The 11,991-nt window shown below is 38.9% G+C and overlaps 2 protein-coding genes across 2 annotated transcripts; one reads left to right on the forward strand and one right to left on the reverse strand.

Annotated features, from left to right (window-relative positions):
* Nucleotides 1-1,253: 1,253 nt before the first annotated feature.
* On the forward strand, nucleotides 1,254-8,385 carry LOC140035086 (SUMO-activating enzyme subunit 2-like). Its single transcript, XM_072074610.1, has 11 exons — nucleotides 1,254-1,752; nucleotides 1,880-1,969; nucleotides 3,149-3,232; nucleotides 3,444-3,662; nucleotides 4,097-4,198; nucleotides 4,633-5,091; nucleotides 5,203-5,432; nucleotides 5,988-6,081; nucleotides 6,171-6,353; nucleotides 6,451-6,548; nucleotides 7,785-8,385. Exons 1-11 carry the CDS (start codon nucleotides 1,720-1,722, stop codon nucleotides 8,137-8,139), a joined length of 1,947 nt encoding a protein of 648 aa, XP_071930711.1. The 5' UTR covers nucleotides 1,254-1,719; the 3' UTR covers nucleotides 8,140-8,385.
* Nucleotides 8,386-8,813: 428 nt separating this feature from the next.
* On the reverse strand, nucleotides 8,814-11,696 carry LOC113733489 (probable receptor-like protein kinase At4g39110). The gene has a single exon (XM_027259857.2). It carries the CDS (start codon nucleotides 11,602-11,604, stop codon nucleotides 8,944-8,946), a length of 2,661 nt encoding a protein of 886 aa, XP_027115658.2. The 5' UTR covers nucleotides 11,605-11,696; the 3' UTR covers nucleotides 8,814-8,943.
* Between the last annotated feature and the right edge of the window lie 295 nt (nucleotides 11,697-11,991).

An 11,991-nucleotide genomic window follows, 5' to 3' on the forward strand; every position in this document is an offset into this window, starting at 1 on the left:
ACCATAACACCTTTATGGTTTAAAAACTTATCTTACAATATAATAAAACTTTATTTTACAATACAATAAAACATGAGTAGGGTTTTGTGTTAACAAAAAGTGCTAACATTACCCATTAAAAAAATACCATTATAATATTTACCATTATCTCTACACATCTTATCTGGAAAACCTCCCATTTCTACATAACTACCACTACACAACTATCACTAAACTTTTATCGATTAACTAATCTACTAATGAATATTACATCACCTCCCAAAAATCTTTATAACTAATTTTTTATTCTATATCTTTTTTATTATTTGCTTTTTTCTAAAATATATACACATATAATGTGTGCCACACCCACTAGTAGATATAATCCCTCATAGTTTGGATTAAGGTGTCACTATTAGTTTTTTTGTTAAAATTAATGGTCAATATTAATAATTAAAAATCAAACTAATAAATTGACAAATTAATTCTTTCATTTCTTTTTTCTTTTTTTCATTTTCTTTCTCTTTCTTCTTTTTTTTGGAAGAGAAGAGATGATTTTAAACCAAATCCTTATTGGCATTTTCTACTTCTTATTTATCTACTTTCTATTTCAATTCCTTCTTTTTTTATTTATATATTTGGAGGAAAAAAAAGAAGTAACAAAAGGGTAAATTTGTCAATCTATTAGTTTGCCTTTGCCTTTTTATTATTAATCGTTAGTTTTAATGAAAAAAATTAGTTGTAACAGATTAAACCAAATTATGAGGAAGTTATATACAGATTTTTAAATTATAAGGGTTATATGAAAAAATATCAAATTACTGGAAAATAAAAGGTAATTACTTTTTTTTTCCCTTCCATCCCTTCCTATTCCTAACTATCAAGTACAGAATTCGAATTTTACACTTGACAACGAGCTCAATTTTCGCTATTCAAATAAGAGGATGCTCCCAAGTTACTCCATATTATCCCAAGCTATTCCCATCAAATAAGAGAATACTCGAAATATTTCGCTATTCAATGATTGAATCAGATACATGTATTTAGTTGGTGGATTTAATTGAGTAAAAAGGTCTATGTAATTTTCCCAATGTTGTGTAACGTGGTATGTACATTGCAGATAGTCTCTCTTCTGGTGCGAGTGTCCCTTTCTGATGTGAGAACCAAATGCCAGGAAAGCATTTAGATTCCCAGAAACCCCGACTGGCTAAGTATAAGCGTGCTGTTGTTTATATGCTCAGAAATAGCTAGTAAATTATGTACGGTATTGTCACAAACAAGAAACATGGAAAAAAAGAAGTCGGCTCAGCCTACAACATTATTGTCAATGAGTCACAGGCCAAACAGGAATTCCCCGTAACTAAAAAGACTCATCGGTATCACCGACCCTGTGCTTCCTCATAGAGGCCGCAGCAGCCCAAAAACTTCACTGCTTTACTGCAGCGGCAGAGGATTGTAGTGGTTACTTGGCGAAGACAAAGACAAGAAGAGCGAGAAGAGACTGAGCGAAGACTTTTCTGTTTTGGCGCCCTTTCCTCGAACCCACTTTGCCAAAACCCCTCCAGATTCCCCCCCGACCACACACTACTTTTCCCCCAAATCCCCCCATCTTCTTCGTCTTCGGTTCCCGACAACCATACCCACCACTCCCCCTTCCCTTTTCCCCTGTTTATTTTTCTCGCTTTCGCACATATATGTGAAGTCTACTCAGATATTGGAAGCAATTATCACTCGGAGGAAATGGCTACCGAGCAACAGTTATCGGCCATTAAGGTAATAATTTGTGAGTTGACTGCATGTCTTCTGCAGTTTTTTTTTTCTTTTTTTTTTTTAAAAGGAAACAGTTGGCTGAAGGCTTGATTTTGGTGTTTGATAAAGATTTTTGTATGGTGTGGTTTAGGGCTCAAAAGTGCTGATGGTGGGTGCCGGTGGAATAGGCTGTGAGCTTCTCAAAACTCTTGCTCTTTCTGAATTTCAAGACATCCATATTGTGAGTGCAATTCTACCCTATAATTGTGAAAGTTTTTTGTTTTTAAATTTTTCTTCCAGCCCATTTCCATATTTTTAGGGTTTTTTTTCTATATGTGGTTATTTAGTTGCTTATTTGTCTGTACTTCTGCTATTTTCATAATTTTGGATTAGAGAACTGCAATATAGAGTCCAAACGGTTGTTCAAGGAAAAGGGGACTGGATATTTTTTATATTCTTTTTAGTATGGTGTTGTGGAGCAACCCCGTTTGGAAGGTTTGCTAGCACGGAGAAACTGGAGTGTATGCCACGTCTAGTGTTGGAAATTAGAAAAAAAGAACTTATATTGAGCATGGAGTAACACTTCGAAAACAGGATGTGTAGTTTTATAAAAAGAGTTGGTGTTTTTATTCTCGCTCAAGGGCCTCAAAAGCAACATTTTTGTGAATTTTGAAGTATCACAATGTGATCTCAGAAGGGACTTGCAAATTGATCTTTGCATGGGTGATGCAGCATGGATGCACGTAAGGGGTTGAATTTCTAAGTCTTTTGTCAATAGATTTTGTGAGACGGAACTGATCGATCAATTAAGTGTCGTCATTTTTAAGCTACATGAATACTTAGAAGTACATTTGATTTGGAGAAAACAATTTTATTGCGTCATAACTATATTGGGGCAGTACAGTTCACCGGTAAGTGCTGCGCCTTCGGCAATGTTCAAATAATACTGATTCGATTCTAGCTCTCTTTGTATGATTTGAATAGTTTATTGGCATCTGTTAGGTTTCTCATGATCTTCCATATTGGTGTTTTTGTTGAAATATTGTTTTTGAGAAATTATTTAATTGTTTAAGTTTATGTTCTCTAGACCCGATCATATCTATGTTGTTCTGCTGTTGACTATATTTTTTCATACTGCTGTATCATGCATTTCCAGTCCCTTTTTTTTTTCTTTCAAAAACTAATTGTAGCCATCATTTTCTAGTTACTCCTTATCAAGTTTAACAGGCTTTACTTGTGGAGAAAATTGTAGTAGTTGTTCATTGGATTACATGTTAATTTTGAATTGATTTAGCGTTTCTGCGATGTGATGTCAAATTTATGCTTTAATGGACTGATCATGAATGTTGAATTTAGAATGCTGTTTAATGTATGTCAAATATCTTCTCAAGCTTTAACTGTGGCATGCATTGAGTTGCAGATTGACATGGACACCATTGAAGTGAGTAACCTAAACAGACAATTCTTATTTCGGCAATCACATGTTGGGCAATCTAAAGCCAAAGTGAGTGGTGACTACCAGCTCATTCTCTCTCCGTCTACACACACACTCATATATATGTGATCTGTCTGTCTCTCTCTCTCTCACAAGCACACAAATACACTGAGCACAGAGACAGACACACACAGACACAGACACACACACACACATGGATGCTAGCTGTTTATTATCACGGCCATGTATAGCTCCTAATCATATTTGAATTTCAACCTAGGTTGCTCGTGATGCTGTTTTAAAGTTTAGGCCTAATATTAGCATTACCCCATACCATGCAAACGTTAAAGACCCTGATTTCAATGTGGATTTCTTCAAGCGATTCAGTGTTGTTCTGAATGGGCTCGATAATTTGGATGCTAGGCGACATGTGAATCGTCTTTGCCTGGCTGCTGGGGTTCCGTTGGTTGAGAGTGGGACTACTGGGTTCCTAGGGCAGGTAATGTTATATCCTTTTTGGATGGCACTCATCTTCATCCAATGTTTCTGATCATTGTTATCCCCTTCCTCTTTGGTATAATGCCCTTGCGGATCTACAGACACGCATGGTCACAATCCCTTTCAAATGTTTCTCTGCAACTTCCTTTTCCAAATTTTCCTACTTTATGTTGACTATCTGCTATTAGCATTTAATCTTACAAATATTGTACCTTTTCCCTGTCAGAAAAGGCTGGCTGCGTTCTACATTCTGCATTTATACTGCTGCATTATATGTTGATTTTTTTAATCTCATTTGATTCAGGTAAATGTACGTGGTAAGGATAGAACAGAATGTTATGAATGCTAGCCTAAATCAGCTCCTAAAACTTGTCCAGTCTGTACCATTTCTGCACTTTATGCTGATTTTTTTTTTTCAAATCTGATTTGATTCAGGTAACTGTACATGTGAAGGGTAGAACAGAATGTTATGAATGCCAGCCTAAACCAGCTCCTAAGACTTATCCTGTCTGTACTATTACAAGTACTCCATCAAAGGTAATTTTTGTTGGTCTTCCTGTCTCTTTTATCCTTACTTCTCATTTTGTATCTGTTATTCCACTAGTAAACTCCAGTTCAGTATAGACTTGTTTTTACAGTGGTTTCTGGTCTGCAAACAATTGTGTATCTGAGGCTCTGTAGTTGCTGGTTTCCACTTTTGTTGAAGTTTTCTGTTAAACAATGCTGTCATCTAGCACTTGATTAAATTTTAGCAGGTTTTGATTGCTTATTGTGGAATGTGATTACTTTAGATGCAAGACAGATTATAGATTACTTTTTTCTGTTCTCTCTTGCTCATAGAAACTCTGGTGTGTTTAATAAATGGGATGGTTCATTGGGGGAGCAAAAGGTGAATCTAACAAGTTCTTTTAGTTGTCGCTTGCTTTTACTCTGCATTCACAACAGGATTACATAGTGTTCTGTTATTGCAGTTTGTTCACTGTATTGTATGGGCAAAGGACTTACTTTTTGCAAAGCTTTTTGGGGACAAAAATCAGGAAAATGATCTGAATGTACGTTCTAGTGATGCATCTGGTTCATCTGAACCTGCAGAAGATGTGTTTGAACACAAAAAGGATGAAGATGTTGAGGAGTATGGGAGGAGAATTTATGATCATGTTTTTGGTCATAATATTGAAGTTGCTTTGTCTAATGAAGATACGTGGAAAAAACGGAACAAGCCGAGGCCTATATATATCAAGGATGTAGCACTTGCTGAGGTGATTCAACAAAATGGAAATTTAGATAAAGTTCCGGTGTCTACTGATCCATTGTCAGTATCTGCAATGACAACTATTGGTCTGAAAAATCCCCAAGATGTATGGAGCCTGGCAGAAAATTCAAGAGTCTTTCTTGAGGCATTAAAACTGTTCTTCTTGAAAAGGGGAAAGGTTGGAAATATTATGTTGCCACGATGTTTTTGGGAAATTTTGTTCTTGTTTTTGTAATTTTTGGTCAAGCTTGAGTATTTTGCTCATTATCCTCTCTTTTTGTCCATTTAGGAGATCGGAAACTTAAGTTTCGATAAGGATGATCAGTTGGCTGTAGAAATTGTTACTGCTGCTGCAAATATTCGTGCGTCTTCTTTTGGGATACCTTTGCATAGCCTTTTCGAAGCAAAAGGTATTGCTGGGAATATTGTGCATGCAGTTGCAACAACTAATGCTGTTATTGCTGGGTTGATTGTGATTGAGGCAATTAAAGTGTTGCAAGATGATGTCAAGAATTACAGGTGGAGTGAATTCCTTGCCAGTACTTTTCAGTCTCTTTTTGTTTGAATTTGCATTTGAGGCTTGTGTCTCATGTTGCTAATTCATGCCAGCCCAACTCTCCCACCCATCTTCGCTCCCCTTGTGGCTACCAAAAAAGAAAAAGAAAAGTAAGAAGTGTGTTAAACAGTTTGACAAAATATCCAGGTTCTTTGATGTTGCTTCCTGCACCTTGCTCATCTTTCTCTAGAGCTAGTTAAAGCCTAGTCTTGCAGTTTTATGAATTTTAGACACAGTATAATATCTTAGACAGTATTTGCGTCTCAAAATTATGAAAAAGCATATTCCATATTGTCAAATTGGGAGAAAAATGACCCATCACTCATTATGCATATTCCAGGCTTTAATGGCTCAATTTTCTAAAGCCTACCAGTAATAGAGCCTATGATACCTTTCTTTCTGTTATCTTTCTTTGGCTTCATTGTCTCCCTCCTATGATTCCTATTTTCTGCTCTTGCTGAAGTATTATCTTTTGAGTTGTAGCTAGTAATTTTGAATTATAACATGCACTTGTGCAGGATGACATATTGTCTTGAACATCCTTCAAGAAAGATGCTTCTCATGCCAGTGGAGCCATTTGAGCCCAACAAATCATGCTATGTTTGTTCTGAGGTTTGTGAAATGTCCTTTTCTGAACTTAGACACTTGTTTTTACTTGGTTGGAAAACCCTTTCTGATGTAAAGCAAGAAATATGCACCAGACACCTTTGACGCTCGAGATTAATACAAGTCGCTCAAAGTTGAGGGACTTTGTTGAAAAGATTGTTAAGGCTAAGCTTGGCATGAGTCAGCCAATGATCATGCATGGACACGCCCTTCTTTATGAGGTTGGTGATGGTCTTGAGGAAGATATGGCTACCACTTATGCAGCAAACCTTGAGAAGGTATCCCATTTTTCTACTGGTTTTACATGTCATATTACTTTGTGAATGTTCATCCTGTATGTTGATTTTTCCTTATGGTGCTCGTGTCACTTTATAGGTGCTAGCACAACTCCCTTCACCTGTCACTGGTGGTACAGTAATCATGGTTGAGGACCTTCAACAAGAATTGACATGCACAATCAATATCAAGCACAGGTTTGTTTCAGTTCCTTTGTTTGTCTTGAATTCGTCCTTTCCCACTGCTTTCCTGCAGGGTTGAAGAATTTGATGGACGTAAATGGTGATATGCTTATTTCTTTATTTTGTAACCTTATACTGGTTATGTGAAGCTATCTATATTCTTATGTCTGGTTCTTTTTTACGGAAAATGAATTTATATCAATTTGATATTTTTCTGGAACTTTTAGTTGAAATTATTGCTTTACCTTGTTTAATAATTTTAGTTGTACTGTTTTGCGTGTCCGGGATTGTTGGTCATTAAACTGTAAGCTTTTTATGATGTTTCTGGAAAGCAACACTTTGCTTAATATGTACAGAGAATGAAGCAGACAATTAAACTAAAAATTTTTGAATTTTTGGTGACTAATTACTGCAAGATGAAGGTCTTGTTGGACAATGATTGTGTTTAGTTCTTGCTTATGCAAATGAAGAATACATGGGACATTACGTCTAAATGTGCAAGCAGTGCACGATCTGTCACGGACAGGACGTGGCACCTGTTATCAAAGGAAAATTCTTTTACCCTTTTGTGTCATTTGGGGGGTGGAGGAGGATTAAGACTATTTTGGTGCTAGTTAGTACAAGACCAACAGTAGGCATGTAGCATTTGAAAAATTAGATCTCCTTTGGATGTTGCTTTTTTAACCGTAGATTATGTGCCTGCTAGGACATAGACCTAGATGTGTCAGTACAAAAATTTGATACTACAGGGACATTAGCAAGTGGAGAGCAAATTGTAAATGTACTGATAAAAATAGCGGATACCATTTGCACTGTATTTGCACTGTCAGTCATATGCAGATGTCCAGTTTCATTTGGCTTGTGCATTTCATGGTTGACTAGGATCAGGGAATGTAGATTTCAAATCATTGTTGTTCCATGAAAATTGGATGAAATATTCTAATGGGGCCTAATATTTGAGTTTACCTGCCTTGAGAAAGAATCAGATATTAAGCTTTTTCTTTCCATTTTCTCCATTTGTGTGTAAACTTTTACACACTGGCTCGTATCTTAGTCTATCTTTGTTGCTTCTGGTGATTCAGTGTTTATGCCAATATTGAACTATACTTTTTTTTTTTTTTTTTCTAGCGAGTCGTGATACCAAAATGTGGGCTTCAATTTTACAATTTCCTGCATGAATCTCTTATTCTTACTAGGTTCTGATGCTGAGAAGTTTTTCATGAAATGTTATTGATGTCTAAATATTTGCAGAGAGGAGTTTGATGGGGAAAAGGAACCTGATGGAATGATTTTATCTGGATTGACCGAAGCACTTGTTCAGAAGAATGACGAGGCATCAAAAGAAAATGGTGCAAGTACATCTAATGTGTCGCAAACTGTTTCTGTGGAGGCTGAAGAAGATGATGAACTACAAATACTTCCAGCAGTTAGTGGTCTTGCCGGGAAGAAAAGAAAGTTGCCTGACAATGCTAATTCTTCCAATTCAGATCTTTCCGGTGTCATTGATGAGACTAAAATCCCAAGAAAAGCAATTGATCGTGAAGATAGTGAGGCTGTTGTTGTGCTTGATGGGAACGGGGAAAGGAAGAAAAAGAGGGGGCAATAGTCATCTCCAAACTTGTTCCAGTGGCATGTTTTTGCATTACTTGATAGTACCATATAGTGAACTGTAATTCATTTGGTGCTGTAACTCTAGAACTTCCATTGTTAGTTTTAGAACGTCAAATTTTGACCTGAGCTGCGCAATACTGTGCAATTGACTCTGTAATCTTAAGCATCGAGACATCCAAATTCTAACTTAACCTATTGGGCTTTTTTCTGAATGTTACAGATACCAGAGTAATTGTCTTCAGTTCAGCCTCTAAAGAAAATTGTCGGTGGTCCTGCTTACGGTCTATATATTATTTTTCTTATGTTCACGGTATTGATTTGGGCTTCTAATGTGTGATACAGATGTAACGGTAGTAATCAAGTTTTCCTCGAGAAAAGATCAAATAAAATGGAGTGTGAAGATACATTTCAAGCCTAATGTCTTGTTTCTGACGTTAGATTGAATGAAAAGCTGCAAAAGCAGCACTCTCTCTGGGATTCTATGTCGTGAGAGAAGGTGAGAGTGAGGAGTGGTGGGGTTATTTGTCGAAAAATATTGAAGCAAATCAGAGAAGGAAAAGACAAAGCAACAACCAGGCACGATTTATCCTGATATATCAGGGTACAGGTTTAGCATGTAGTTGTGTACCCATGTTCCATGCAGTCATTGGACATGTAAAGGAGCTGCAAAACAAAGGGATGGGTATATGTTACATTAATCCTTTATAGACAATAAACGGTCAAGCCACCAGAGCTACAGGTGGGAGCTAGCTTTAGTATATATTGTACGATGAATAATGACCTTAGTCTTCGTTTTCATTTATCGACCGTTGAGAGCAGCAAATTGAGCAAACATTGCCGTTCCTGAGTGCTCATCAATGGCTTGGACTTGGGCAGGGTTTTGACTTTGCTCGGGTGAAGCAATAGGTCTGCTATCAGAGGCCGGAGCTGGAGCTGGAGCTGGAGCAGGAGCAGGAGCAGGAGCTGGGGCAACCACAGCAGGAGAGTCTGCAACTGCCCTGTTTTCTTCCTCAGCTTTTCCTTGCGATGAGGCCTCTTGCAGCTGCAATGCATATTCCAAGTTCCACAGGACATCGCCCATAGTGGGCCTATCCACACCATATTCTGCCAAGCATTTCTCTGCAGCTTCACCAAATTTCTTCATCGACTCGGGATTAATGTGGTTAGCAAGTGTTGGATCAATGATCTTGTCTAGCAAGCCCTTTCGCTTCCATTGCATGGCCCATTCTGCCAGGTTCACTTGTTCTCTTGGCAATGCCGGGTTAATGGCAGGGCGGGCACACAAGGCCTCCAACAATACCACACCAAACGAGTACACATCTGATTTGTCCGTGAGCTGCTGCTTCCTGAAGTACTCAGGATCAAGGTAGCCAAAGCTTCCTTTCACAGCAGTGCTAACATGAGTCTGTTCTGTTGTAGGTGCATCTTTTGATAGCCCAAAATCAGCCATCTTAGCAACAAAAGCATCATCGAGCAAAATGTTGGTGGTTTTGACATCACGATGGATGATCCCTGTAGCTGCACCAGTATGGAGGTAATGAAGCCCACGAGCAGCACCAATGCATATCTCAAGCCTCTGCTTCCAAGATAGAGATGGTAAGTTCTTTCCATACAAATGGTCCCTGAAAGGCCCGTTTAACATGTACTCGTAGACCAATATCATCTCTGAGTTCTCATCGCAGTATCCGATCAAAGACACCAAATGGCGATGTCTAAGCTTGGACAACATCTGGATTTCTGTCTGGAACTCGTGAATACCCTGTTCAGAATGTGGGTTACCTCTCTTCACAGCAACTTTGGTTCCATCGTCAATCTCCGCCAGATAGACATTCCCAAAGCCACCAACACCAATAATTGCACTAGGATCCCAATTATTGGTAGCATCCTGCAGTTCCGCAAAGGAGAAATATCGACCTAATCCCATTGTCGAGGAATAGAATTGACTCTTACGAGACCCCAATGACGTCTTGCTCGACATAAAGCTTGCATCTCCAGCATGAAGCGGAAGCAACCAGGATGAAAAGCTATTCCTTTTCTGCCAATCTTGAGGCCTCTTTTGCCACTTGACTGCCATTGCACCCAAACCTACAAATGCTCCAAACATCATTGCAAACCCAACTGCAGCTACGGTGCCACGGTTTGGACCACTGTCCTTTTGGCCATCGACGCCATATTCCCCATCCAGACTCCCAACAGAGTTATTCATTCTCAAGACTTCGAGACCATTAAGAATAGCATTTTTAGATCCAGTGTCCTGATTCATTGGACCAATCTGAACAGTGAGCGGATTGGACAGGATGGAAGCATTCACAACGAAGTCCTTGTAATAAGCCGATGCCAAACCGTTTGCTACTGTTGACAAATCTAACCCCGAAATTCCCATCTTCCCATTGATGTACACGTTAAAGTAGAGATCATTGGGTGATTTGCTCACTATATCGCAGAAATGCAAGCGAACAAGGTAGGAGTAGGAAGTATCAATTTCCAGGCTCCAACTCACGTTAAAATTTGGGGCGGCAACGCCTGCATCCGACGACATTTCCATAGCAGATGCATAAACTGAAGGTGGAGCGATTAAGGGGGACTCTCCGTCGGGATAAGTGATTACACTGGGTGCAACAGACACACTCTTGCCTGCAGCAGGCGGCTTCAAATAGGGTTCATCATTTAACCATGTTCGTCCGAGGGTATCATTCTGTGAAGTGATGAGGGGACCTCCGACATTGAGCCTATAAATAATCTGGTAAGCCATTTGGGATAGCCCAGAGAATTGCTGCACGGGGAATAAGTTTGAGCCAACATCTCCAATCAACATGTCCGGGGCAGAAACAAGTTCGATGGCATTAATGAAAGCGGCAGAACCTTTCTCGGGGATGAATTTGATTTCGAAACGCTCCGTGGTAACATTAACCAGATACTCTCTGGCAACAGGACTCGTGGTGTCATTGACGTGATAATCGTACACAAGAACGTATTGATCCGTAACAACCTTGAACTTTGCCTGTTGCAAATTAAATTGATTATTAGCCAGCGGGAAGAAATGAAGACGGATCCAATGCCAACCTGCTCTAGCAATTTGAAACGTGTATGTAGCTTCATCTACGAATATCCTGGCTGATAGATAGACGGGAAGAGAAACATTATCAGCAGACGGCACGGAGACTTGGATGTCACGTCCCTTGGAGGACAGTAAATTTCCCGTTTCTTGATCAGGTAAAAAAATCCTTCTATCAGGAAGGGTACTTCTGGAGGAGGCACCACAATCTATAAGATAGTTGTCTTGTGGGGTGAAGGAACCAGGTTTTGCAGCTGCACCAGGGGTGGCTTGAGCTGAGACATCAACAGGGTTAGCAAGAAAGAGGTAGAAAAGTACCAAGAGGACAGCCATGGTTGAGGAAAAAGGCAGCGATGGAGGTAACAAGCATGGGAATTTGGGTTTTCCCCCGGGCATTGTTTCCATCTCGAACCTCCCTCCTTAGGAGGATGAAACGAGATGTGGAATTACTAAGGACGAGAGAAAAAAAAGGGGTTTACTTACTGTGTAAAGAAAAAAAAAAAGGCCATTGTTCTTTTCAATATTTCTTCTTTTTTTTTTTTTTCCTTTTTGTGTGGATAAGTGGTCGGAGTCAATTTTATTGCTTGAATTCTATTTTTGGTTTGCCAATATTTTCGGCCATGGATGTAAGGTGGGAAGATCAGTAATTGAATTTCTGTTATGAATGTAGGCGCCTAGACCAACCTTGTAACTTCAGCCATAGATCCTCGGTCAAAACTCAAAACGCCCTTTCTTTCTTAGCAGTAGCAGTAATTTCTTTTGCTTTTCTGTTGTCTTTATTTATTGTGTTCT

The sequence above is a fragment of the Coffea arabica genome, chromosome 2c (genome assembly GCF_036785885.1).
Source record: "Coffea arabica cultivar ET-39 chromosome 2c, Coffea Arabica ET-39 HiFi, whole genome shotgun sequence".
Lineage (NCBI taxonomy): Eukaryota > Viridiplantae > Streptophyta > Magnoliopsida > Gentianales > Rubiaceae > Coffea > Coffea arabica.